Source organism: Mustela putorius, unplaced genomic scaffold (assembly GCF_011764305.1).
Source record: "Mustela putorius furo isolate JIRA1106 unplaced genomic scaffold, ASM1176430v1.1 tig00000174_pilon_pilon_pilon, whole genome shotgun sequence".
In the NCBI taxonomy this organism is placed as follows: Eukaryota; Metazoa; Chordata; class Mammalia; order Carnivora; family Mustelidae; genus Mustela; species Mustela putorius.
In genome coordinates, this window is record NW_025421304.1 from 26,429,520 (window position 1) to 26,457,507 (window position 27,988).

General features: G+C 49.1%; 2 protein-coding genes and 1 long non-coding RNA gene across 6 annotated transcripts in view; 1 reads left to right on the plus strand and 2 right to left on the minus strand.

Moving 5' to 3' along the window:
- The window catches only part of ATP6V0D1 (ATPase H+ transporting V0 subunit d1), a 40,004-nt gene extending 29,332 nt beyond the window's left edge, over positions 1 to 10,672 (minus strand). The window contains exon 1 of the mRNA XM_004744410.2: positions 10,437 to 10,672. Coding sequence (XP_004744467.1) covers positions 10,437 to 10,566 — 130 coding nt within the window. The 5' untranslated portion in view covers positions 10,567 to 10,672. The remainder of the gene's footprint in view (positions 1 to 10,436) is intronic.
- Positions 10,673 to 11,378: 706 nt separating this feature from the next.
- Positions 11,379 to 12,910, minus strand: LOC101680325 (agouti related neuropeptide). The gene is made up of 4 exons (XM_004744411.3): positions 12,335 to 12,910; positions 12,085 to 12,217; positions 11,833 to 11,918; positions 11,379 to 11,618 (listed from the first exon to the last, which is right to left on the minus strand). Exons 2-4 carry the CDS (start codon positions 12,212 to 12,214, stop codon positions 11,436 to 11,438), a joined length of 399 nt encoding a protein of 132 aa, XP_004744468.1. The 5' UTR covers positions 12,215 to 12,217; positions 12,335 to 12,910; the 3' UTR covers positions 11,379 to 11,435.
- A 4,475-nt stretch (positions 12,911 to 17,385) lies between these two features.
- LOC101680118 lies at positions 17,386 to 27,735 on the plus strand. Of its 4 annotated transcripts, XR_006605585.1 has the most exons (6): positions 17,386 to 17,531; positions 18,184 to 18,370; positions 23,168 to 23,261; positions 23,916 to 23,991; positions 26,796 to 26,914; positions 27,113 to 27,735. It is a non-coding gene; the product is annotated as an uncharacterized LOC101680118 (long non-coding RNA). The 4 variants fall into 4 exon arrangements; XR_006605584.1 differs by having other exon boundaries at positions 26,796 to 27,735; XR_006605587.1 differs by having other exon boundaries at positions 23,922 to 23,991; positions 26,796 to 27,735.
- Positions 27,736 to 27,988: the final 253 nt, after the last annotated feature.

The window sequence follows — 27,988 nt, forward strand, 5'->3', positions numbered from 1 at the left end:
GCGGGGCTACGAGGACACGGTGTATATACACATGCAAGGTTTTAACAAGGTGTCCCCCAAAAGGTCCATACTGAGTCACCCTTCCACCAACCTTCCTTTTTGGAATTAAAAATTATATATACGTATAGTCAAAATGAAACCAAACCACCCCCATGCCCAGTCATGCAGGAGAACTCAAGGAAGGGATCAGTGGGGAGTCCCTGGCTGATTGCTCTCCCTGCACCACTTGCCAAAGCAGGCTCCGTGCCAGGTGTCCTCGTCAGACCACGCTTGTGTCTTGGTCTGTCTTGGCCTGTCCTCCTGGCAGGACTGGGCTTCTAAGGGAGACTTGGCCTGGCTGCGAGCTTACAGACAGTCGAGTGTGGGCTGACACGCTGCCAACCAGTCAGCCTGCTGATGACTTCCAGACTGGTATCTTCAGTGCTACTTCCCCTGAGCTCTGGGCCCACAAAGCAGCCTCCCTCAGACACCCCGACTCAGCACATCGGAGCCAGAACACCTCTTCTGTCAACCCATTCATACCCCCAAACTGTCTCCTCTTCCGCTGCTCCTCATCTCAGAAGTCCTCCCAGCACCCATCCTTTCATTCATGAAGTCAGAAGCCTGATTGCTAACCCCTCTCATCCCCACACCGAATAAAAATTGGCCCAACCTTGTGGGTCTCACCCCCTCAGCTGGTGCCTGATCCCAGTCCTTCATCTCCCCTCATGGTACTTCTGCCTCGATTTGGCCATGTGTTCTCACGTGGAGAGCCGGAAGAGCCGCACGCCTCCACCATGGCTCTGCCTAAATCCAGCCTCCAGAGCCTCAGACCAAGTTTCTTTTTTTTTTTTTTTTAAAGATTTAATTTATTTATTTGACAGAGAGAAATCACAAGCAGATGGAGAGGCAGGCAGAGAGAGAGAGAGAGAGGGAAGCAGGCTCCCTGCTGAGCAGAGAGCCGGATGCAGGACTCGATCCCAGGACCCTGAGATCCTGACCTGAGCTGAAGGCAGCGGCTTAACCCACTGAGCCACCCAGGCGCCCTCAGACCAAGTTTCTGACTGCGTCCTCCTTCCACCCTTGTTCCCTTCACAACCCCCCCCCAACCCTATCTACTAAGGGACCAAGTCCAAGCTGGCTCGCGACAGCAAGACCTCTCTCCTGCCCCTCTCAAGCCTCCTCCTCCACTCTGGAGCCTCCGCCTCTTGGGGAGCAGCAGCAAGTTGGAGAGGAACAATCAAGGTATGGGGTGGCCATGGTCACCACCAATGACCCCTGCCCCCTCATCCATCACTGGGTACCAGGGTTTTTGTCACTCAGTGACACCATTGCCCAGGGCAGCCAGGCCAACATGGATCCTGAAACACCAAGGAGGAAACTGCAGGTGTGTCTGGGGCCAGGCTCTCAGAGCTCAGAATCAAGGTCTTTGTTCTCTTGGATTCATGATGCAAACTTCTCCAGGTTATTACCTCTGCACACCCTTCTCCCAATGCCCCCAAGCTCTTCTCTCTCTTGCTTCTGGCCAGTGGACTCTCAGGTCTGTGTTATCTCTTCTTTCAGAATACAGCCGACTCTGAGGAATTCTGCACTGAGCTAAGCTCGTCTTTCTGTCCAAGCCATGGCCCTCTAACTTCACCAAATCAACAGAGCCGCCTGTGACCAACAAAATGCAATACAGGAAATATTTCCAGGCAAGACTATATACAGAAACTCTTAGACATTTCCCACACACTGGCCACAACCTAACCCTAAGAATCTCTCCATTCCCGTCTTTTTTTTTTTTTTTAAACATAAAATTCATCCCTCCTGAGCTGTGTCCAAGGCACTCAAAGTCTTTCATGAACAAGCCTGATGGACCTGCCCACACTCAGCTCCTGCACACATTGACACGTGTTCTGTTCTCTCTTCCCAGTTCCTGAAGCTTCTCAGACACTCTACGAAGTTCCATGTTTCCAAGACGCTAACGCCATTCCTTCTTCCCACCTCCTCAGCCTGGCTGACTTACGGTAAGAGCTTTACTGAGATAGAATTCATATGCCATACAACTTTCCCATTTAAAGTGTACAATTCAGTGGGTCTCAGTATAGCCACAAAGTTGTGTGATCAGCACCACCATTGACTTCAGAACCCCAAAGAGAAACCCTGTACACTTTTGCCCCACCTGCTTCCATCCCCCTGAAATTTACCTTGTGCCTACTATACTTTCGATGTTGTCTGCCCATTAGACAGGCACACTTGCCCCTAGGCAAAACCTATGTGCCATGTTTTCATTACCCATTCAAGGCCCAATGTGGCGCCTGTCTTTCAGGAGTGATAGGAGGGACTGACCATGGTGACAGCATCTGGCTGCCCTGACTGTGCACTTGGTACGGGGCCCTGTCCTTATACTCCATATACATCTCGAAGAGATGCTATTAACATTTCTGACTGTACAGCTGAGGACAAACAATTTGCTCAAGGTCACAAAGCCAGTAGGTGGCTGAGCCGGGATTAGTTCCCCAGTGAGCTCTGTTCCATCTGTAGGTCATCTCTGCCCATACACTCCATGCACTGCTCTCACCTTTTAGTCCCAACTCTCTTCTCTTCTTATTAGGGTCACTGTGACCTCTGAATGGGAAATCCAAGTGAAAAGCTGTCTGACTTTATTTCAATCTCTTGGCCACATTTGGCATTTATCACCCCTTCTTTTTCAGGTTCTCTGCTGGGGCTGCCCACCTTTCAGGGGGTGTCTTTCACCTTTCCGGCAGGAACCCTGGCTTAACTGGAGCCTCTCCTGGGGGAGGATCTCATCTTGGGCTTCTGTTCTTCCTGACTCAATGCCCTCTTAGAGGCAGCAGCCGCACTTCTACCCTGATTCCCAAAGTGGTCTCCCAAGCTCAGACTCACCTGAGCATCAAAAATCGCCTCTAGGGGGGGCGCCTGGGTGGCTCAGTGGGTTAAGCCTCTGCCTTCGGCTCAGGTCATGATCTCAGGGTCCTGGGATCGAGTCCCGCATCGGGCTCTCTGCTCAGCAGGGAGCCTGCTTCCTCCTCTCTCTCTGCCTGCCTCTCTGTCTACTTGTAATCTCTCTCTGTCAAATAAATAAATAAAATCTTTAAAAAAAAAATGCCTCTAGGGGCGCCTGGGTGGCTCAGTGGGTTAAAGCCTCTACCTTCAGCTCAGGTCATGATCCCCCGCATCAGGCTCTCTGCTTGGCAGGGAGCCTGCTTCCTCCTCTCTCTCTGCCTGCATCTCTGCCTACTTGTGATCTCTATCTGTCAAAAAAATAAATAAAATCTTAAAAAAAAAAAATCGCCTCTACATCGCTATTCAAATGGCTCACAGCTTCCTCGATCCCATTTTTCTCCTTTCTCCAACCTTCTCTTCTGCATTCCACTATCATTTCACTCTGCCACTGACACAGTTGCCTATACCAGCGGTGAGGACATGGGCTTCCTCAGCGCCTTATGCAATCTCTCAAGTCCTATCGCTTCCTCTTCCTAAGATTCCCCCACGATGACCCTTGCCCATGCCAAAGGCAAGCAGACATCACCTCTGACCCACATTCCTTATAAAACCCGGCAAGTTGTTCTTCCCCCTTCTGGTGCGGCCCCCACTTCCGATCTCCTTTTGCCACTGCGCGTGCACTCTAAAGCACAAGTTCAATTGTTTCCCTCACCCATCCCCTCACTCAGGACAAAGCACTTCCTCTCTGGCTTTTGCAATCCCTCCAGACCTGATCTGTAACACTCCAGCCACACTCCTTGCCACACCACAGTTAGTGATGAATGACTTGCGGCTCCTGGAGGACACCATCCACCTCTGCACCTGCAGTTTCATGTGACTGATGACTGGCCGAGCCCAGCCTGGAATCTTGCTTTCTTCTTCCCTTAAGAGACAGTCTCTTATGGAAAAAAATGTTGAAATGCAGAAGGAAATGTTGCAATGAAAAGAACACAAGCAACTCAGAACAGAGAGGGATAGAAAGTTCTGGAAGACAGCCAGCATACCATACATGTGAGCCCTCCAACCATGATCCCCAAGCATTTAATTTGCTGGCTCACCCGGTCCTGAATGTTAATTATATTTCTTTACAACAGGAAAGGGATGTCCTGACTGGTCCAATTGTTGGATAGAGGCTCCATTACAAATTAGGAAATGAGCATCAGCTGAATTGTGGCTGAATAATCCAGCTAGCCATATGCTTTTCTCCATTTTCTGTGTTTCTGAGTAAGAAGAGAGCTAATCTATAGAAAAATCCTGGAAACAATGACCAACCCAGTAGCCCCAACCCAGTAGCAATGAGAACGCCTTAGACTTATTATGATGTCTAAGTATCATTTTTCTAATAAAAAGAACGAGGTCTCCTAAGAGAAATGAGGACTCTAGGTCTGGGTCAGGAAATGTATAAGATAAGATTAGAAGATATCGTTATCTCTGAAGTAAGGAAAGCTCTCAAAGGCTACAGGATTGTGTCAAAAAGACTCAACAGCCTATTGAATAAGCTCCCACTGGCCAAGGGATAGTTTGAACTTTAATAAAAAGATTTAAAGACAAAAATATATCAAAATCCATATGTGCCTCATGATACTATACCAAGAAAAAGAAAAAGAACAAACCTCCTTTGTCCTCTGAAGGATGCTGGAGAACCAACTCATTATTTTGAAAATTAAGAAATATAGGAAAGAATCAAGCATTTAATCCTACCTCACTAATATAGACCGTATTTCAGGGTAACAAAGCAATTGATTAGTGGAAGTCTCCTTGGATAGAAATATTCAAGCTAGCAATCAAAGAAGGAAACAAGGAATTCGCATTTTTTTTTGCAACACCTACTGAAATCATAATTCTAGGCGATAAATGTTGATGATTTTTATGTCATAAAAAGAGAAACAACTAGATATTATGTGCTTCCCGATGGAAGTACAAAATCACCTATTAAATATTCTTTTTTCCAAAAAAGCTAAACTAGACTCTAATCAAGCCCCTACATCTAACTACCAATTTACAGGAAAAACACAGGACAGAGGTATGTATCTAACTATACAGCAAGGGTATAAGCAAAATTGAGATGGTGGGGAAAACCCATAAATCAAATGACCCAGATTCTTCAATAAGTGAAAGGAAAAGTAAGAGAGACAAAGAACCTATCTATTAAAAGACCCGAGGGGCGCCTGGGTGGCTCAGTCAGTTAAGTGGCTGCCTTCGCCTCGGGTCATGATCCCAGGATCCTGGGATCAAGTCCCACATCTGGCTACCTGCTCGGTGGAGAGCCTGCTTCTTTCTCTTCCTCTGCCTGCTGCTCTGCTGCTCTGCCTACTTGTGCTCTCTATCTCTCTGTCAAATTAAATCAATAAAATCATTTTTTAAAGATTTTATTTATTTTATTTTACAGATAGAGATCACAAGTAGACAGAGAGGCAGGCAGAGAGAGAGAGAGGAGGAAGCAGGCTCCCTGCCAAGCAGAGAGCCTGATGCAGAGCTCCATCCCAGGATCCTGGGATCATGACCTGAGCTGAAGGCAGAGGCTTTAACCCATTAAGCCACCCAGGCGCCCCAATAAATAAAATCTTTTTAAAAATCCATAAAAGACCCGAGACAGCATTAACCAGCTAAAATGTATAGATCATATCTGGATCCTGATTGAAACAAATAATATTTTTAAAATTTTAAAAATTTGAGGTGATGTGAGAAATCTGAACACTAAATGGATAGTTGATGACTTTAACAAATTATTGTTTCTTTTATTTATTTATTTTTTAATTATTGTTTCTTTTAAAGGAGGAATAACAGCATTGCAGTTATTTTTTTTAATGTAAAAAAATTTTTTTAATTAGTCATGACGTTTTTTTAAGATTTTTTATTTATTTCTCAGAGAGAGAGATAGCACAAGCAGGCAGAGTAGCAGGCAGAGGCAGAGAGAGAAGCAGGCTCCCTGTGAGCAAGGAGCCTGATGTTGGACTTGAACCCAGGGCCCTGGGATCGTGACCTGAGCCGAAAGCAGCTGCTTAACCAACTGAGCCACCCAGGTGGCTGAAATGATGCGTTGTGTGGGATTTACTTCAAAATAATTTAGAAGTTGGGAGGGTAAGTGGAGCTATTTAGTGAAACTAAAAGCTATTTAGTGATAATTGTCGTAATGACAAGAATTGATCATTGTTATAGTTAAATGATTATTAGAGACTCGTGATACTATTCCTTCTAATTTGTATATATTTGACAACATCCGTTTAAAATAATTTTAGGGATGCCTGGGTGGCTCAGTGTGTTGGGCCTCTGCCTTTGGCTTGGGTCATGATCTCGGGGTCCTGGGATCGAGTCTCACATCGGGCTCTCTGCTCAGCGGGGGGCCTGCTTCTCTCTCTCTCTCTCTCTCTCTCTCTGCCTGCCTCTCTGCATACTTGTGATCTCTGTCAAATAAACAAATAAAATCTTTAAAAAATAGTTTTAAAGAGGAAAGAGGAAGGGGAAAATTCTGGAGGGCAGAGCTGGAGCCTCACTCACACCTGAATGCTCCACATCCAGCCAGACAAATTACTAGCAATGTTCTTGGGCTGATCCCTGGGTCAAAGCTGAGAGTTGAGGCTCAGAACTATGGTAATGCCTGAAATAGCTGCTTGGCTCACCTATAAAGCCCAGGAGCTGGCACACAGTAGGCCTGTAGGCAATGTTTCTGTAATGAGCAAACAAACATCTGAACATCAAAGTAGCATACATATGCTCCTAATGCCTGAAATACATCCGAGAACCCCACTTATGGCAAGCCTCTGTGGAAGGCGGTGCTCCAGCCCATCAAGTTTTCCACTATCACCCCTCAGTCTGCAATTATATATTTAGTCCACTTGAAAATAACAGTAATGGGGCACCTGGGTGGCTCAGTGGGTTAAGCCTCTGCCTTCGGCTCAGGTCATGATCTCAGGGTCCTGGGATCGAGCCCCACATCGGGCTCTCTGCTCAGCAGACAGCCTGCTTCCTCCTATCTCTCTCTCTCTGCCTGCCTCTCTGCCTACTTGTGATCTCTGTCAAATAAATAAATAAAATCCTTAAAAAAAAATAACAGTAACCTTGGCTGGCTCAGTTTTAAGAGCTAAATGCTTTATATGAATTATCTTGTTTAACCTTCATAACCAGCCCATGAAGTACGTGCCATTATGATTACCACTTTACAGACAATAAAACTCTGGACAGAGGTTACATGGCAGTGCCAAGAAGTAGTAAGCCTACATTTGTAACTTCTATGCTACACTGATCTCTTAACGTCTTCCCCCTGCCCACACCGACCTCCACCACGGGATTATGAGGGTCAAGAGAACATCATTCAACAAAATACCTCAGCCCCTATCACAGTGCCTGGCAGAAAACGGGTGCTTCCTAAATATATACTGGATGAATCAAAACATTCAAAGTAATACTGTAGGATTTCTCTTAGTGTATCTCTCACCCACTTCATCTTCCCCACAATTTCCAGCACAAGACTCAGCCCCCAGAAGGTACTCTACATATCCAGAAACGCTCAGAGTTAAAAAGTGCTCTCATGACCACCCAACTCTGTCCCTTCAATTAACCTCTCCAGGTTTTTTCTCCTACCTCTGAGCATAGAAAATGAAGCAATGAAGCAAGATGGACAACAGAGAATATATGAACTCTGAAGGTCCTCAAAGACTGAGTTCTAGAAGAAGAGGTGAGTAGCAGATGCCTTTCTCGAGTGGGATTCCAGGAAGAAAGCCCAAGGGTGTGGTGGAAGGTCTGCATCTGCCCTTCCTTGAAGAACAGGATCCTCTGCCCAGTATCCTGTGCCTTCTGGGAACTGTCCAACACCTGAAACATCTTCTTTGGAAATCTTGTCACTTCAGGACACACAGAGGCAAAACAACAACAACAAAACAGCACCAAAGGCCTCTGGTATCACCCTTAGAAACAGAGAAGGCCTTTCTGTAGAGGATAATGGGGTTTCTGGTCACTCCTCCTGCTTCTGGTTATGCCCAGCCCCTGTCTGTCAAATAAATAAATAAAATCTTTAAAAAAAGATAGTAGGGAGCCTGCTTCCCTCTCTCTCTCTCTGCCTGCCTATCCATCTACTTGTGATTTCTCTCTGTCAAATAAATAAATAAAATCTTAAAAAAAAATAAAAAATAAAAAAAGATAGTAGTCTTGGCTATCTCCAGCATACAAGGTCCCCCAAATCCCAAACTCTATGCCAAGAAACTTCTAGGAAAATAGCACAGACAGCCACAGGAGCTGTAATTGGTGGAGGGGACAACATTCTAGCCTACCATGATCACCATGGGGGCTCTAAGATGGGATGCTACTGGGCCTGGGCCTTGAAGGGTGGGAATCACTGGGCTTTGTGGGGAAGAGATGGATACAGAAGGAATGGCAAGTGCAATGTAGTGAAAGCAAGAGCTAACATTTATCTAGCACATATTCTTTGTTTATTGCTGGGCTAAGTGTTTAAAGGTAAAAGCTTGCTGACATCTCACAACCTTATGAAATAGGTGATGATACTATACCAGATGAAGAACCCAAGGCCAAGAAGTGTTGAATAACTCATCTAAGGTAACCCGGTAATTGGCAGGGCTGGGATTCAAACTCCTATTTTTCCAACCCCAGGGTCCACCACACTGTGGGCACCAAGAGTTGAGGGGGATGGCTTGTGTGAGGGAAAGGAGTATGTGTGGAAGAGCAAGGGAATCCTTGAATGTGACCCTAAAGGCCTAGATAGGGTGCCACAAGGCAGGCCATGTGCTGAGCAGGGCTGCAGGAGGAATGGCCTAACACATCTATGGAGGATAATGGTGGAGGGGTTGCTGGGAAGATGGGAACCCCAAAAGCTCTACAGGAAGAGGAAGGACAGGCTGCAGCATGAGTGAGGAAAACCTAGAAAAGAAACAAGTTTACCAAATGCCAGTTGGCCATCAACTGTGTTCACCTTCAGATTTAAGCAAAGAAAGATCTCCAGTCCCAGTCAGTCCACAAAACTCATATTAAATACCAACTGTGTGCCAGGTCCTGCCCTAGGCAGCCTTCCTCTGTTTTTCCTCCTTTTCCCAGTGACGATAGTCAGATTGCTGGCAGGCTCCCACAATACGGTACCCTAAGATGCTCTCCTCTCCTTCCCATTTGCACTCTTATAAGGCAGACAAATAGCTTTCCTCAGACGTTTATGTTAAAACCCAGAATTATTGCATTTTAACTTCAATAAGTTTAAAAATTTTAAAGTATCTATTTTCCCTTTACTGGTTCAATTTACAAGATAAACAGCTGATTTTTAAAAATTGAATCCTTGGGGCACCTGGGTGGCTCAGTGGGTTAAAGCCTCTGCCTTCGGCTCAGGTCATGATCCCAGGGTCCTGGGATGGAGCCCCACATTGGGCTCTCTGCTCAGCAGGGAGCCTGCTTCCTCCTCTCTCTCTCTGCCTGCCTCTCTGCCTACTTGTGATCTCTGTCTGTCAAATAAATAAATAAAATATTTTTAAATAAATAAATAAAAATGGAATCCTCTTTTAACCTCAATCAGTTTTTGATGAGAAATTTTTCTCCAGAGGGCAAGTGGTCCTTCCCTCCAGCCGCCATCCATGGAGCCAGCAGGACTTCTGCTCAAGGGTATCTCCTGAGGGTCAGAAATGGGAACTTACATCCCAACCACAATGCCCTTCACTATCACCAGGGGAAATGGGGGCTCAGCGACATCTCTAATTCAGTAACTCTGTTGCAGCTCTGCCTTAGGGAGTCAATCCCACTTTGGAGCTGAAGAAAGGGGAACTAAGCTTCTTATCATTCTTGTGTTTCCAAAAAAAAAAAAAAAAAAAAAATCCTGTTCCAACAGGCAACCTTCTCGCTGAGGAGGTGGGATTTATTAGCCAAATACAAGTGTAGGAATTTCCAAAGTTGGAGGGCCACCTCTTGCTCTCCAAATTACTGCCTTCAGGAGACTCTGCTCAGCCAGGGGTTTGGCGATGGGAGCAAACTCTCACTAGGTTGGCTAAGCAATTCCCCAGGAAGGCTCACCACGCCGGCCAAGGCTAAGACACAGTGATCCCAAAAGCCTTGGTTATGTTAGGTGGAAGCGGGGGCTTCTCCGCTTAGCTTCTCTAAGCGTTGCCACGGGCCTTTCTTGGACTACGTCAGGGTAAAGAGTTTTGTATGGGCACTTCTCGCACCACCGATCAACCACTCTCGAGAAACCCTCTTTTTCAAACTACACGGCAGGCTTAAGGGGGAAGCGGAGGCCCCAGCAGACGCCAACCACCGCGGTTCTCAAAGCCTTGGTTATGTCTGGGCCCGTGCGGAGCCGCATCTGGAGGGAGATTCCCTTCCTGGGCGCCCGCCATCGGCCGCTGGATTCCCAGCAAGGCCTCTCAGGCCCTTCGAGAACCCCCGCCTCCGGCTTCCCCGCCCAGATCTCGGAACCCTCAGGCCCGGGCCAGTCTCCTTGCCAGCCTTTCAAGGCCCAAGCTCCCGGCCCCGCGGCTCACCCTCCAGCGTCTCGCACTGCACCAGATTGAGGTAGTCCGCCTGGCTGAGTACTCCGGCCTTCAGGCCGCGCACCAGTCCCTCCAAGTAGCCATTGTCGACATTGAAGTAAAGCTCCGGGAAGAACGACATGGCTGCGGCGGGGGAGGCGAGATCGGAGAACCCCGATCGCCGGGTGGACAGCTTGATTCCAAGATCAGCTGACTCTGCGCCAGCAGCGGGCTGTCAAGCGGGTCAGGTGACGCGCGAGCGCCTCACGTGACCACAAAGGGGCGGGACTCTGAGTGGCGCCCGGCTTCCGGGTGGTTTCCTCCGAAAGCATTGCGCAGGTGTGGGCCCTCTGGCGCCTGCGCGGCTGGGTAGGCGTGCGTCTCGCTACCCGCCTTAACCAGCTTGGAGTGTCTGAGGCCCGCCGCGTGGTGGCGCACGTGGCCGCGTGGATTCGATTGGGCCCTCTAGCTTTACACCACCGTCTAGGTTAGCTGACCCTGAGGCGCAGGCCGAGTAAAGATGGGAATAAACGGTGCTTCTTATGCTTGGAAATGTTCCAGACTGCTGAGGCAGTCTTCCCTCGAAGGGAACTACGGTTCGGGGGGCAGGCTTCGCTGAGATCACAGGTCAAGTTAGCCTCAAGCAGGCCCTGGAGCCTAACGCTAGCTGGCCTGCCGGGAGTTCCAGGCCGTGCATGCACTGCGCACTGCACCCACATTTCTTGTACGAGATTCTGGAGGGCTGGAGTCCGGCCTTTTTGCCTCCCCACCGGCGCCTGGCACCGTAAGACCATGCATGTAAGTGATTCAGATGATGGGTAGCCTAGACCTTGGGGTAGGGGTGTGTGTGTTTGTGTGTGATTTCTTGGCTTGGTGGCAACCCCATCCCTACTGTGACCTCCACGACCTCCCACCTCCGACGGCCACGTTTGAAATAACGCCACAGCCTTGGGTTTGGTCCCAGCCTTTATTCACTACCCCATGTAGAGCCCCGGCCCCGACGTTCGCCCACTAGGTACGGCTGCAGGGGTTCATGGCAGTACCCAGCTTCCGGCAGTAGCAGAAGGCGTTGAAGAAACGGCAGTAGCACGTGGCACATGGGTCGCAACATGGTACCTGGTGTCCCAGACAGGATTCATGCAGCCTTACGCAGCGACGTGGGGAGCGTGACTCTCGGCCCTCCGGATCTAGTACCTACAGGAGTGAGGGAGCAGGATTGCAGGCACGGGCCTTTGAAGGCAGGTCCAGGGATGTCACCTGCCCCAATCCAAGCAGGATGGCCGTGGAGCATGGAGACAGTAGTCTACAGTATCACCCCGGGGGAGGGGTCATGTGGTGAAGAGAGGGGATGACACCTGATGTCCCCTCCCAAGGCCTGTGGCCATCCCGCCTTCTCCTGGGCGGTTACCTCTGACAAGGCCTCAGCCTCCTGCAGCAGGGCCTCTCCTGACTGTTCTGCAGCTGTCCTTTTCAGCGAGGACTGCAGGCCCAGGCCTGGAACAGGTGATGTGAGGGCAGAACCCCCTCCCTCCCCATGCATTAAACACCCACCTCCAAGGTCTGGGATTGGGAAAGGGCAAGGAGGGCTCATACCAAGCAGGATACTTTGTGGCCAGAGGGTATCCAGGCTCCACCCAGCTCCACCCCTGCCCATACTGACCTGGGAGCTCTGGGAACAGGGCCTGGTCAGGACTTCTGATGCCTTCCAGTGGGGCCAGGCCGATGCCGGCCCCCTGCATGGGGGGCAGTGCCAGCAGCAGGGCACAGCTCAGCAGCACTGCAGGCAGCATGACCTGGCCAGCAGTGAGACCCACCACTTAGTCCTTCCTCACCCTTGCACCCTCCAGGTGCCCAGCCCCAGAAAGAGACTTCCCAGAGAACAGGGGTCTCTGCCCAACCTGAGGACTTACCTCTGCTTGCTGGATCCTTGCCTGGAGAGTTTCTGGCCACTCCGTGCCCTCAGCTTATATGGCAGGGTCTAATGAACGCCCCACACGTGACTGCTGCCTGCAGCCAAGACATAAGGGGCCCTCGCCAGAGGGTGGGGGCACAGCTCGGGCCTCTCTCCCTGCAACCTGGGCTTTTGGATGCTCTCTAAGAGGTGTGCCCCACTCCGATTTGGGGTGAGGTCCCCAGGTGCCAGTCAAAGTTTGGGAGCAAGGTAGGGTGCCCAGAACCCCCAAATTTCTGCAGGACAGGGACCTGGGTAGGGGCGGGGAGGTCGTACAGGCCAGAGCCATTAGCAATAACAAGGCAGGCAGCCCTGAGATCTTAATTTAATTTGTGGCCCCGGAGATGCTCACTCAGACCCTGTGTGGCGTGTTGTTTCCTTTGCTTCCAGGAACTTTAGTCAAGGGCACTGAAGAGGGTGATGGGCCAGTGGCCAGAGTGGGGTGCAGACCTGGACCCTGGGGGTTTTTTTGGAGGGAAAGGGGAGGGGAGAGGTCCACTTAGCCAAAACCAAGCCCTCCTGCCTCCATCCCTGGTCCTTCCTCCCCTCCCCTTTGTCCCTCCAGACTTCTCGAAGACCCCCCACCCCTGCTCCTTCTCCCAAACCCTTTTCCGCCTGGGCTTCCTGGAAGCCAAGGAAGCAGAACGGCCTGTTCCCTGGGTGGGCGAGCAGCTTCAAAGTAAAAAGCTTTCAGGCCGCCCGTCTCATTAGTGCTAATGGCTGTTCCCATCCGCCCTGTGTTGTCAGGCCTGTGCCCACGCCTGGTCTCATCAGCAGGAGGCCAGGGTGAAGACTGCCCTTTTGTGACGGTGGGAGGACACACAGGACTCCGCTTGCCCCTGCCTGCCCTCTCCCTTCTGGGGGGCTCTCTAACACACACTTGCCCATCAGGAAAAGGGGTACAGGCTGAATTACCTTCAAGGCCTCAGTGTACAAACCGAGCTGGCCTGAGACAGTGTAAGTTTGAAGAAGCTGTTGGGGTTTTTGGTCTAGGTTCACACAGGCTATTCTGGCCAGGACGAGGAAGACCCCCCCAGCAACGGGTGGAAACTGTATGCTGTCGTCTGACAGCCTTTAGCCTTCAGTACCAACAGGCCGTGTTGGGGTTCAGTTGCACGGGGAGGGGCTGCTCTGCAGAGGGCGGGGCTGTGGCAGCTGCTTTCACAGATGGGCACTGATGTCTGTTCTGGTAGCAGGCTAGCACTGGGCTCACTTGTGGCTGGCACAGGGTCACAGTCCTATGAGCTCCCAGGATCACATACTACTTCCCTGAGGAGATGGCCCCAGGATAATCCAGAAAAGGGCTATCCCCATTTCTCCCCCGACAATGCTACTGGCTATTTTGGTGACAAATAGCCGCAAAGTAGACCTGGTGTCAAGGTCTCCCTGGCAACTAACATTGACCCTTCTTTTCCAGAGGCTAGAGCTGGGCCCTGTTGTCGACCCCAGGGCTTTCTCTTCTCAGAGCAGTGCAGGGTGAAAGTATGGGGCACTAGATATTCTTCCATCTTGGTGGGGCCAGTTGGGGTTCAAGAAGAGCCATACATCAACTGCACCCAAGACACTTTCCCCCAAGCCCTGGCCCCTGGCCCCATCCTTGGGAGATTCTGGCTAAGGAGTTGGAGGTGGGAAACAGGGAGTGCATGTGGGTTTTGGAAAAGCACCTCAGGTAATTTGAGGTGGAGGCTGTGAGCACTTGGCTGGGCCTGGTCCGCACCATGCTAGGAACAGTTGTCCATGTTTGGGGGCCATGCTGGTGGTCCCATCCAGGCACTCAGTGTCCGCTCCTCTGCAGAGCAGTGCCTGTCTTCCCCTGTGTGTGTGCAGGCGAAGACCTGGGCAGTGATGGGCAAGGGCTGAAGCTCTCCCAGGGGTAGCCCCAGTCCCTCGTCAGGTCCGATGGGTGAGACATTCAAGAAAACCAACTATTAACACAGGAGGATAATGAGAGAAATATAAACATTGGATAGTTGATGTCATCAAGGAATAATTGTTCATTTTTAAAGTTGTGATCATGGTCTTGTGGTTCCAAGTGGCTTATTTTTAGAGAAATATAATGAAGTATTTGTTGATAAAATGATATGAAATAATCCAAGGGAGAGGGAGTAGCAGGACATGATATGGATGAAATAAAACTGTTCATGAGTTGGTAATTTGTTGAAATTGGGTGATGAGTACGTGGGCTCCGTTATCCCATGACTGCTCTCCTTGTTTATGTTGGAAAATCTTCGTAATAAAAGTTAAAAACAAAGAGAATTATTTAAAATGCAATGGGATAAATGCTTTGATAGAAGAGTGCCCCCGGAGTGTGTAAGACTAGGAGAGGCACCTACCCCAGCTGAGGGAGGAGCCGGAAGTTGGCTGAGAAGGCTTTCTGGGAGAGGAAGCTTTTACTCATTCATGAAGCTTGAGTAAGAGGCAAGGGTGGCGCCAGACAAGGGACAATGTAAGTTTCCTGGACCCATGGTTGGCACATGGCTTACCAAGCTGCCTAATTCTACAGCTTAACACTAGTACAGGCTCTGCTCCAAGCCTGGTTCCTGCCCAACGAGCCCCAGCCTGGTGAGCCGTCAATAGATGCTTTTCTCCCCGCCCCCCTCCCCACCCGGGGTCAGAGAGTTGGCTACCTCCAGAGTTGATTCAGTCAGTGAGTCAATCAGCAAACATCTGTAGCCACTTCCACACTGTATCACTGCGCTGAGTGTGCACCGGCCCAGACCATAGGCACAGGAGCCCAGTAGCTCTCATGTCACCCAGCAGTCCGGAGGAGGAAATCAACATTTGTTTATGTCCTTTCCCACCCACCTTCCTTCTGCCCTTCAGCACGATGTTGACTAGGACCCCTCCTACCACCACCGAATTAGCCCAAAACATTGCCCATGGGTTTCTGGTCATAGCTTTCCTTCTATATCTATATCCATATCTATATTTGTACCTCTCTCTAAAGTGAAATTTCCGTTGGCTTATCAAATTTTATTCGTTTTTGCAAATAACCAATCTTTGGCTTGATTTATCAGATTTTGTTACAATTAAGTTTCTGCTTTCCTCCTCTTTTCTATCTCCCTTGGGTTTGTTGATCCGCACATTGATCTTTCCTCCTGATGAACACAGTTGCCTACATCTAGTCGTCTATAAAAGGCCCGCTGGGAGCCCGTTTCGTCTGTTAATGAGTTTAAATACTGTGGGGGTGATTTTATTGGTCAGAAACTGATGTTCCCAGGATCACGCTTGTTGACAAAAAGACCTTCGGAAATGTTCTGGGTCGCGGATTTGGGAGAACTGGGGGGAGCCAGAGCCTACTTGGTGAGCCTGGGGAGGGATCCTGATTTTGGAGAGAGGAAGAGGAGAATGTGGTTGTCTTGTGCCGGAGATCCAAGTATGAGGAGGAGAAGGGGGATTTGACCCCTACCTCTCCTCTTTTCTCTCCTCAAGGTAACCCTCACCTACCAACGTACTGTTCCTACTTTGTCCAGCAGGGGGCAGCAGAGCACCCACTGGCTCTCCCAAACCAACTTTGTTCTGAAAACCAGACCCTTTCCTGGCACATTGCGCCTGCCCCTGTGGCTCATCTGTAGGACTTCCAAAAGGCAGAGGTTGCCTGGAGAGGTGTGGTCCCCTCAATTATGCAGGGAGAGGAATCAGGATGGATGGAGGTTTATTTCAGGCTGGCATCTTGAGCCCTCAGCTGGAAGGGATCCCACCATGATCAGGTGCTTCTAGAAGAGTCGTGTTTGTCGCATGAATGCCGAGTGCCAGCGCATGCCGATCTCCCATTCGTGCAAGAGCGTTTTATTGACTGCATGCTACCTGAAAAGCATTATGCCAAGGCTTCTGGACCTGGAGGGTAGGTCAGAGCCCATAGTGACCTGAAACTCCTGATTCTGAGGTCAGACAAGGTTTGTGGGCTTTCCTGTTGCAGTGAAAGTGTAGGCTGGAGCCAAGCCAAGGGAGAGTGGAACAGGGTAGAGAGACTGATGATGGACGGACTACAAGGGGGCTCAGGCCCAGAGACACCCTTTATCCTCAGGCCTTGCTCCAACTCCCAGTTCCCCTCCCCCTACAGTCCTCCCTTTCAGTGCTGGAAGTTGGCTCTTTATTAGGGGTCCCCAGAACAGCTGAGCTGTGGTTGGAGTGTTTAGGGGAAAATTCACATAGGCCCAGGGGTGCCAGAGACAAATAGGCCAGCTGGTCTGGTTCAGAGGATGTGGCTTGCCGTCTGGATGCTTGGCCCCACTGTTGGCAGAGGCCATCCCAAACACCGACCCCAGCCCTCTCTGAAGACATCTACAACCCCGTGTCCACTCCCAGATGCCCGCAGAAGTAGCCAGTCCTTCCTCCCACGTGCCAGGCCCTACCTTTCAGTGCGAAATAGTCTGTTTCTAGGGGGGCCGCTGTACCCCACCTGTGTCTCAGGGGAATTTCTCACTGTCAGCATGTCCAAACAGGCAGACATCAGTCTCCACACTCACATGAAGCCCACACAAAGTGGTGAGGGGCTTTTTCCATTCCAGGTGATGAGAGGACCCTGGAATTTAACATTTATTTATTTATTTATTTGACAGAGAGTGCACACGTGCACAAGCAGGGGGATGCGGGGCTAGATCCCAGAACCCTGGGATCACAGCCCAAGCCAAAAGCAGATGCTTACCCTACTGAGCCACCCCAAGGCACCCCAAGAGGACCCCTGAATTTATTTTTTTAAAAAGATTTTATTTGTCGGGGCGCCTGGGTGGCTCAGTGGGTTAAGCCGCTGCCTTCGGCTCAGGTTATGATCTCAGGGTCCTGGGATCGAGTCCCACATCGGGCTCTCTGCTCAGCAGGGAGCCTGCTTCCCTCTCTCTCTCTGCCTGCCTCTCTGCCTACTTGTGATCTCTGTCTGTCAAATAAATAAATAAAATCTTTAAAAAAAAAAAAAAAAAGATTTTATTTGTCTGTTTATTTGACAGAGAGAGAGAGCGAGCACAAGCAGGGGAAGTGGCAGAGGGAGAAGAAACATGCTCCCCACTGAGCAGGAAGCCCCATGCGGGGAGCCCGATGTGGGGAAGGGCTAGATCCCAGGATCCAGGGACCACGACCCGACCTGAGCCGAAAGCAGCTGCCCAACCGACTGAGCCACCCAGGTACCCAAGGACCCCTGAATTTAACAGGATCTCCAGGTAAGTGCACTGTGAGTCTCCTGCAACCCCTCAGAGACATGGCACTGTTGGGTTGGGAAGGGGGTTCCCAGGATGTCCCATTCATTGTTTCTAACCATCCCGATAAAAGGGAGCAACCCAACCCCCTGGGGATGTTCAGTGGCTCAGCTGCAGCCTGGGAACAAAGGTGTTTTCAAAATAGGAACCATCAGGCTACCTAGGAATGATTCTTGTGCTAGGAAGTAGCCTTTTCTTCTTCCTTCCTTTCTTTTCTTTTCTCTCTTTTCTTCTCCTTTTTTCTTTTCTCTTTTTCTTTTCCTTTCTTTCTTTTCTTTTCTCTCTCTCTCTTTCTTTCTTCCTTTTCTTCTTTTCTTCCATCTCTTTCTTTCTCTTTTCACCCTCTTTCTCTTTCTTTTTTTTTTTTTTAAGATTTTATTTATTTATCAGAGAGAGAGGGGGGGAGAGAGCGAGCACAGGCAGACAGAATGGCAGGCAGAGGCAGAGGGAGAAGCAGGCTCCCTGCCGAGCAAGGAGCCCGATGTGGGACTCGATCCCAGGACGCTGGGATCATGACCTGAGCCGAAGGCAGCTGCTTAACCAACTGAGCCACGCAGGCATCCCCCTCTTTCTCTTTCTTTCTCCTTTCACTTTCTTTCTCTTCCTCTTTCTGTAGGCTCCAACCAAGCATGGAGCCCAACATTGGGGCACAAACTCACAACCCTGAGATCAAGACCTATGCTGAGATCAAGAGTCAGATACTTAACTGACTGAGCCACCCAGGCACGCCATGAATTACTGTTTCTGCTAAAGCCCCAGGAGCTCTCCAGCTTGCTCATCCCTGCCACTGGGGTTCTGCGCAGGTAAGAACAGAGGCTGCAGAACTCTGGATATAGGTATGGAGACGCTGCCTATTGCACTGGGCACAGGGGTGTGCTGGTACCTGACTCGACAGACTCAGGATGAGTCTGGGTCAGCTAGAGAAAGCAGCGAGAGCTGCGGCAGCTCCCGGGGTTCTTTGGACCTCCTCCTTTCTGCTGTTACCCCTTCCCATCCCTTCTGCCTCCAGCTGCGAAGAAAGCCAGGGAGGTAGACGTGTAAGAGCTGGGAGGGACTGAGTCCCACGGGAGGTAGACGTGTAAGGGCTGGGAGGGACTGAGTCCCACGGGAGGTAGACGTGTAAGGGCTGGGAGGGACTGAGTCCCACGGGAAGTGGTCATCTGGGGACCTTGCTTGGAAAGGATAACGTTCCAGCTTCCACCTCTGGAACACTGCTCTCCCCCGGGCACCAAGGCCCAGCCCAGCGTGGGAAGAAGAGCTTCCAGGTGCCCCTCCGCCAGCAACCCTGCTGGCCACTTCCCAGTTTTGCCCCTGTAGGCCCTGTGTAAACTGTCTCCATTAAGCCCTAGGTAAGGGTCCTCCTCCCCATCTCTGGCCAAAGCCAGAGTTCGTGTTACGATCTGGCAGGGAAGCAAGTTTTCCTCCCTGTCTCAGCCCTTACCCATAGCAAGACTCCCATCCTGTACATTTAATTCTCAGCCGAATATCGAAATAAACCATCCCCATTTTATAGATCAGGAAACAGGCTTACAGTTTAATCACTGTTTTGATCACTCACCTAAGGAGCAGCCGGCCTGCTTTCCTTTCTTCCTTGCATGGTTCAGGGCATATTTTAGAGCTAGAGAGGGATGGTGTGTGTGCACACTCGTGTGCATGTGGTAGCGGTGTGCACACACCCATGCATGCACATGCTGGGGGGCAGGGCAGGGGGAACTCAAACATGCTTCCCTACGGTGTCTCCCCCCACACACACACGTCTTGGCGGCAGAAGCCATTCTTCCGCCTGCAGAGCTCCCCAGAGGCGCCCAGACCGAAGCAAGCAGCCGCCCCACCCGCGTTCCACGCGGCCCCCACGAGGCTGTGGGATCAGTCGGCACCAGAGCTGTGCTGAGTGTCCTTATGCTCTTGGACACATTTCTAAGCAATCTATGAAACAAAGAAGCCACAAGGGAAAGCTAGAAAATGTTTCAAATTGAATTATAATGAAATACACTATATTAAAACTAATGGGATGTGGCTAAAGTAATGCGTATATGTAAGTGCCTATGTTAGGAAAGAAGAAGGGCTGAAAATGAATTATGCAAATTTATGTAAGTGGTAGAACGGGGCTGGAGTAAGTAAGTGACTCTCTGTTTACCCGTACCTTGAAGCCTTCACAAGAATTAATTTGAAATGGAGCATCAGGGCACGTGGGTGGCTCAGTGGGTTAATCCTCTGCCTTCGGCTCAGGTCATGATCTCAGGGTCCTGGGATCGAGCCCCACATCTGGCTCTCTGCTCGGCAGGGGGCCTGCTTCCTCCTCTCTGCCTCCTCTCTGCCTGTGTCTCTGCCTACTTCTGATCTCTGTCTGTCAAATAAATAAATAAAATCTTAAAAAAAAAAAAAAAAGAAATGGAGCATCAGCAGAACTGTGAAGGTAAAACAGTGAAACTTCTAGAGAAACATGGATATCTTTATAGCCTTGGACTGGGCAAAGATTTCTGGTTTTTAATGATTTTATTTATTTGTCTTACAGCACAAGCAAGGGGAGCAACAGAGGGAGAGGGAGAAGCAGACTCCCCACCGTGGGGCTCGTTCCCAGGACCCTGGGACGTGGGATTGTTGAGCTGAAGGCAGACACTTAATGACTGAGCCTAGGCATCCCTAGGCAAAGATTTCTTAAGCAAAAGACAGAAAGGGGGCCTCTAGCTGGCTCAGTCAGTGAAATGTGCAACTCTTGCTCTCAGGATCTTGAGTTCAAGCCCCGCAGTGGGCGTGGACCCTACTTCAGAAAAAATAAAATAAAATAAAATATTTAAAAACAAAACCAAAAAACGTGACTCAGAAAGCTCTAAGCATCAATGGTTGATAACTTAGACTTCATGAAAATTAAGAACTTCTGGTCAATAATTAAAGATATTTAAGAAAATGAAAAGATAAGGTACAAACTAGAAAAAAGATGTTTCAATACAGTTATTTAAAAAAACTCCTGCAGAGTATATAAAGAATTCTGTAGTTATTACAGAAAAAGAACTACAACAGTTCCTTCATAAAAGAGGATTTCCAAATGGCCAACAAACATGTGGAAAGGTGTTCAATATCACTAAAGAAGTTTAATTCATACAGAAATGTGAATTAAAACAACAAGGGGTACCTGGTTGGCTCAGTTGGTAGAACATCCAACTCTTGATCTTGGGGTTGTGAGTTTGAGCCCACCTTTGGGTGTACAGATTACTTTAAAAATAAATACATAGGGGCGCCTGGGTGGCTCAGTGGGTTAAAGCCTCTGCTTTCGGCTCAGGTCATGGTCTCGGGGTCCTGGGATCGAGCCCGCATTGGGCTCTCTGCTCAGCGGGGAGCCTGCTTCCTCCTCTCTCTCTCTCTGCCTGCCTATCTGCCTACTTGTGATCTGTCTGTCAAATAAATAAATAAATAAAATCTTTAAAAAAAAAATAAAAAAAATAAATACATAAAAGTAAATAAAGAGGTGCCTTAATTGGGTGGCTCAGTTGGTTAAGCATCTCCATTTATTTATTTGACAGAGAGACACAGTGAGAGAGAGAACGTAAGCAGGGGGAGGGGAAGAGGGAGAAGCAGGCTTCCCGCTGAGCAGGGAGCCTGACTGAGCAGGGAGCCTGACTGGGGCTCAATCCCAGGACCCTGGAATCATGACCTGAGCCAGAGGCAGATGCTTGACAACTGAGCCACCCAGGGGCCCCTAAGCATTTGACTCTTGATTTTGGCTCAGGTCTTGATCTCAGGGTGGTGAGATCAAGCCACAGGTCGGGCTCCACGCTCAGCACGGAGTCTGCTTGAGATTCTCCTTCTCCCTCTGCTCCTCCGTCCACTCACGTGTGCGCTCACATGCGCTCTCTCTCTCTCGCAATACATAAATAAAATTCAAAAATAAATAAATTTTAAAAATAAAACCACCACAAGATACCATTATACATAATTACATTGGCTACAATTAACGAGATTGACAAAACCCAGTGTTGGCGAGGATATGACGTAACTAGAACTGGTAAGAGGTAAACTGGAAAACCGCAGTATTCACTGTAACTGCTTCACCTGACCTAGGACCCAGCCAGTCCCCTCTTTGGTACAAACCCAGGAGAACTGAGTGTAATTTCTACCAAAGTGCAGGTATAGAATGTTCTTGGCAACTTTATTCATAATAGCTAAAAACTGGAAACCATCCAAATCTCCCAGCACCAGGAAGCTGGATAAACCGAGGTATATGCATACATTGGGAAACCAGGTAGCAAAAACAGAATGAACTTCTGTACACCACAGAGGTGAATCTCCCAGACATAATGTTGGATGAACAATGCTGGCCACAGGGGCGCCTGGGTGGCTCAGTTGGTTGGGCGTCTGCCTTCGGCTCAGGTCATGATCCCAGGACCCTGGGATCGAGGCCCCATCAGGCTTCTTGCTCAGTGGGGGGTCTGCTTCTTCCTGCCCATCTGTTGCTCCCCCTGCTTGTGCCCCCCACCCCACTCACTCTCTCTGTCAAACAAATAAATAAAATCTCTTTAAAAATACACACAGGGATGCCTGGGTGGCTCAGTGGGTTAAGCCTCTGTCTTCAGCTTGGGTCATAATCCCAGGGTCCTGGGATGGAGTCCCACATCTGCTCCTTGCTCAATGGGAAGCCTGCTTCTTCCTCTGCCTGCCCTTCCCCCCTGCATTGTGCTCTCTATCTCTGGCAAATAAATAAATAAAATCTTTTAAAGAACTAAACACACACACAGACAAATTGTCTTAAACTGTAAAAATAATTTATTTTCTGATATAGTTGAAAAATCCAGAAGGCTGGTTTCCTCTGGAGTTGGGTCCCAGGCCTTTTGGCTGTGTAAGGACTTGGTGTGATAGATATAGCTGGTTGCCTTCCTGATACCTATTCCCCTTTCCTCCCAAAAGAAGCCCAGTTTTGTTTGGGGCAGTGCCTAGTTAAACAGACTGACTTCCTCAGTTCCCTTGAGAGTACCTGGTGTCCCAGGGACACATTGTTACCCATGAGACTTACGGTAAGGACTTCTGGGAAAGTTTTGCTTTCCTGGCACAAGTGTCTCCATTTGCAGCTTCTTTTTCTTTCCACTTGACCAACTCATGACCATGGAGGCAACGATTTTGAGAATGGATTAAGCTGCCAAGGATGGCAGGCAAGAAAAGACTTCCTGGCTGTGTAAACCAGCTGCACCAACTGTGGTTGGCCTGCCCATCTCCTGATATTTTATCGTGTGAGACAAGCAGGAAATAAATATTTGTTCAAGCTACTTTTAAGTTTTCTCTTACTTGCAGCCAAACACAATCTCAACTGAAAAAATCTTCAATTTCTTTATAGCTCTTCTTTAAAAAAAAAAAAGATTTTATTTATTAATTTGAGAGAGAGAGAGAGCATGAGCAGGGCAGGGGGTGGGCAGAGGGAGAGGACCTGAGCTGGATCATGACCTGAGCCGAAGGCAGATGCTGGACTGACTAAACCACCCAGGCACCCCATAACTCTTGTCCGTGTCTTTTGTAGTAAATGCTTCCTTCTAAGGTTTGTTTCCCTTGTGGACCCAGATTGACTTCCAGGAGTCTCTGAGGCCTCTTACATCCTCACTCTTATCCTACAGGAGAGAGAGTCAGCTTTGTCCCACAATTTCCTGGTCCTGGTTCTGGAAATCCTGCTCGCATCTACAGCTGAGGGTTTTGGCTGAAACACTCACGGTGGGTTCCTCGGATCTGTGTGAGCCCTGATGATCCTCCTTGGACTTTAGCTGAATTCTTACAAGCCCTGAGCTATCCTCAAGGTCAGCTTGCGACTCCCACAGCACTTCTGACCTCCAGTAGCCTTGCCCGAGGAGTGGTCACATGGGCCAGCACCTTCTGTCAAACTCAGGGTCAAAAATCTCCCCTCAGGAGCCAAGTCTGGCTTTTGGTTAGGTCAGGTGTTGACTTTGGGCAAATTCCCAGCTTAGAAAAAATGACTTTTGATGTGGAGTCTTGTTCTTCCTCAACACACCCCTGAAAGTCATGTGCTCGGGTGTTTTGTTTGTAGGATCGCAGCTGGGCAGTATTCAAGGGGTTGAGAGAGGTTTAAATTGCAGAGGTGTCTGAGTTTTGTCGTAATCTTGTCTGAGGTCACATAGCTTGTAAGTGGTGGAGCCAAGAGGAGTCTGACATTCCAGTGACCCCCAGCCATGATGCTAAGACACTATGGCACTTGGGGGTCAATATTGTTTTTAACACAGATTCACTTTAATCATATTACAGGGGCACAAGAATGTTCTTCAGTTCCACAGAGAAATATGCCTTCTCCCATATTTCCTGAAGCACAGGACCCTTAGACCTCTCTTTTATTGTCATCTTTTTTTTTCTAAGACACAGGTAGAGAAAAAACAGCATTGGCTGAAGGTGAAGGAGCAGAACTGAAAGTCACACTCGGACTCAGGTTTAGGTAAGTGTGGAGTGCATGCTTAGTCAGGAAGGGGAAGTCATTGACCCTAGGCACAGGTGTGAGCCCAATGTTGCCAGAGCATCAGATTTTCCAAGAAAAGCCAGAAAATTGAATTCTTTTTTTAAGATTTTACTTTTAAGTATCCTTGATATCCAACTTGGGCCTCAAACTTAAGAACCCTGAGATCAAGAGTTGCATGCTTCACTCACCGCGCCAGAGGGAGAAGCAGGCTCCCCAAAGAGCCCAAATGTGGGATGTGATCCCTGGACCCTGAGATCATGACCTGAACTGAAGGCAGACACCTAACTGACTGAGCCACCCAGGTGTGCCCTGAATTTTTTTAATATGCTTTCATTTCAATAATATGTTTCATTGCTGGGCTCAAAAAGCTTTATACAGGTTGTCGTGTTCCCAGTGCCATTGTAATGGGATAGAACTTTTGCCCTTGTTGTGGTTCTAGCCTGAAGTGCTTTGAGAACAGGGGCCATTTTCTTCTTCCCACAGTCCTGGTAGGTTTCCTGAAAAAGGTTGTGTTTAGTGGAGCTCCTAAGGGTGGAAGGAGCTTCCCAAAAGGAGGAGGATTGGGAGTGATTTCCATGGAGCTTTGCATAGTTGCTTACTGCAGGAATGCTAACAGGCCTGCAGTTTCCAGCCTTGACCTCCACCTGACCCACACCCTCAGCTTCCTGGTTCCAGGCTCGGGGTACTCAACCCACTTCCACTATCCAGTTTCTTCCTGAGAACTAAGGAACAGCTGAAGGAGTCCCTGGAGTCCTTCTGAGTCCTCCCAGCCAAGCTAGGCTAGGGCTAGCTCCCTGGGGTTGGCAGAGGGAACCCCAGCTCTTGGGGCCTTGCCCTTGACCCTTGAAGGTGGGACAGCAAAGAGAAGAGAGAAGGGCCTGAGGACTCCCTAGGGGTGAGAGAATCCTCCCCAGGCTCTCTCTACTTTTCAGAAAGGGTCAGCCAAGCAGAGTGGCTGTCTGAGTGCCACACTTGAGTGGATGGGGCATGGGAGACAGCACCTTCTGTCTTCTCAATTGTGTTATCGTCCAATTTCAACATCACAAATAGGGTAGCAGCCCCATATTTTGCACCTCCTGATGTGACGCAGTGATCATCAATGTCGTATTCTTGCCAAAAATGTTTATGGTGAATCTGATCTTGAGGAAACAATCCGATAAATCCAGAATATGATGCTATAAAACCAGCCTGAACTCTTACAAAAAAATAAGAAGGCTGAGTGTGGGGTAGATAATATTCTATATTAATAGAGACCAAAAAGACCTAACAACCAAAGGCAGTATGTGAACCTCGCCTTCTGAACTAAAATAAACATGCTAAAAAGACGTCCTTGAGGAGTGGCTGGGTGGCTCAGTTGGTTAAGTGTCTGACTCCTGGTTTCAGCTCAGGTCATGATCTCAGGGTCATGGGATTGAGCCCCGCTTCAGGCTCCCTGCTGGGCACCGACACTGTCTCTCTCCCTCAGCTCCTCCCCTCACTTTCTCTGTCTCCCTCTCCATCTACATCTAAGGTAAATTAAAAAAAAAAAAAAAAAAAGGCATCCTTGGGGGCACCTGGTGGCTCAGTCGGTTAAGCATCTGCCTTCAGCTTGGGTCATGATCCCAGAGTCTTGGGATCAAAGCCCCATGTTGGGCTCCCAGCTCAGCAGGGGAATCTGCTTCTCCCTTACCCTCTGCTTCTCCCCCTGCTCATGCTCTGTCTTTCTCTCAAATAAATAAATAAAATCTTAAAAAAAAAAAAAGGCATCCTTCAGACCAGGGGGAATTACAGCACTCAATTACTGTTGATATGCTCAGATGTGATAATGGCACTGTAATTGTGTGGAATCCTGACATTTAGGGCCAGTTAATACGCTGGAGAGATCCGTAGCACTTCTGGTCCCTGCCCACTAGGTGGCGGGAGCACAGCACCCAGTGCGTTGCAACAGACGAAATGTCTGAGAAACTGTTTTGGATTTCAGTAGTATTGACAGTTGGATCACGTCATGAATATGTGAAAACACACTGGACTGTACGTTTGAAAATGGTTAAAATGGTGAATTCTATGTGATGTGAATTTTTTTCAATAAAGACTGTAATTAAAAATGTCTCCATTTGGCATTGTCACATTATCCCCTGAGGGACAAAAATCGCCCCCTCTGCTGAGAACGGTTGGTGTGGAGAGCACATCACTTGGGGTGTGTGTGGGGGTGCGGAATGCAGGCTGAAATTTTAAGAGGGAAATGTCTTTTTTGTAACTTTCAAAGAGCAAATGTGTCAAAATGTTAACCGTTGGTGAAACCTGGTGACAGGTGTCTGGGTTGTTCATTTTACTATTCTGTCGACTTCCTATAAATTTAAAATTGTTCAAAACCAAAAGAAAATACAGTTTCAAAATTTCTATTTTTTTTTTAAGATTTTATTTATTTATTTGACAGACAGAGATCACAAGCAGACAGAGAGGCAGGCAGAGAGAGAGAGGGAAGCAGGCTCCCTGCTGAGCAGAGAGCCTGATGCGGGGCTCGATCCCAGAACCCTGAGATCATGACCTGAGACGAAGGCAGAGGCTTAACCCACTGAGCCACCCAGGCACCCCTCAAAATTTCTGTTTAAAACATCCCCAGGGGCCCAGCTAGGTGCCAGCTGTGTGGCCTCCTTTCAGACGGACTGTGAACTGTCTACATGGGTCAAGTGGCTCAGTCCTCATTCCTTCAAGGGAAGACTCCTTCCTTATCTCTCCTCCCCCCTTCCTCTCTGTCTCTGTATCTTGTCTCTCTCTTCTCTCCTGCCCTATCTCGTTCCAAGGCTGCCTTGAATATGCTGGCCCGGTGGCACCCACCAACCTGTGGAGAGAAAAGCATCCCATCGTACGGACCACCACCCACCCAGACAGAGTGCAGATGGGCTCTGTTGAGCCCTTTGTGGTGAGTATTCTCCCCTGTGGTGACTTTAAAACATGATCACAAAACTCTAGCACTGGTTCCATGCAGAGGCAGGGTCTCTGTCCCGTCTCCTTAAATAGGAATTGCAGCTGCTTAAGCAGTAGGGTAGAATGGAAACGATATGGTCTCCAGGGCCAGACCTTAAAAGCCTAGCATCTGCTGTTTCCTGTCTCTTCTGAGATACCTGCTCTTGGAACCAAGCCACTACACTGTGAGGGAAGTCCAAGCTACCCTGTGGAGAGGCGGGTGTGGAGAGAAGCAGCATACAGTGTGACTCGAGCAGGTGAGTGAGTCATCTTGGAAGTGGCTCTTCCAGCCCCAACTGACGCCACTTGGGGCAGAGGTGAGCTGTCCCTGCTGAGCTACATGATTGCTGCCGGCTTACGTCACTAATTTTTGGAGTGGTTTGTTTGAAGAGATAGATAATGGAGGCATCCCCTGTCCCCCCACAAAACTGGGAGCCACAGGCTTAGGAGGCGGGAAATGGGCCCCTCTTTGTCCCTGGAGCTGGGACCTAGGTCCGCATTGTTCCTTCAACAAGTATTTGTTGCATGACCACCAAGTGCTAGACACTGTTTCAAGGGCCGAGGAGTTACTGAATGAGACAGACCCCAAGAAAGGGTGGTGGGGAGAACCGTCTTCCTGTGGGAGGTTATTTCTAAGCTGAGACCCATCTAAGGAAGAGGAGTTAGCCACGCACAGAAGCAGAGAAAGGCCAGATGCAATACCGTGTGCTAGTTCTGGATGAGGTTAACAGATTTGGCAAATAAAAAATAAAAATTTGACACCCAGTTAAACTTGAATTTTAGATGAGTGACGAATACTTTTTTTGTGTGTATACATATGCCCCATGCAGCTTTGGAGACATGCTCATATTAAAAAGTCATTCATGGGACACCTGGGTGGCTCAGTCAGTTAAGCGTCTGCCTTCGGCTCCAGTCATGATGCTAGGGTCCTGGGATGAGCCCCACATCAGGCTCCCTGCTCGGCGGGCAGCCTGCTTCGCCCTCTGCCTGCTGCTCCCCTTGCTTGTGCTTGCTCCCTCGCTCTCTGGCA

What these genes read in the sequence shown, in the direction of transcription:
- LOC101680325 (XM_004744411.3), bottom strand. Translation starts at nt 12,214, where the DNA reads ATGCTGCCTGCAGTGCTGCTGAGCTGTGCCCTGCTGCTGGCACTGCCC. An exon ending in CCTGTTCCCAGAGCTCCCAG is followed by an intron (nt 11,919 to 12,084) that starts GTCAGTATGGGC and finishes CACCTGTTCCAG; the next exon opens with GCCTGGGCCTGCAGTCCTCG. An exon ending in AGGCTGAGGCCTTGTCAGAG is followed by an intron (nt 11,619 to 11,832) that starts GTAACCGCCCAG and finishes TCACTCCTGTAG; the next exon opens with GTACTAGATCCGGAGGGCCG.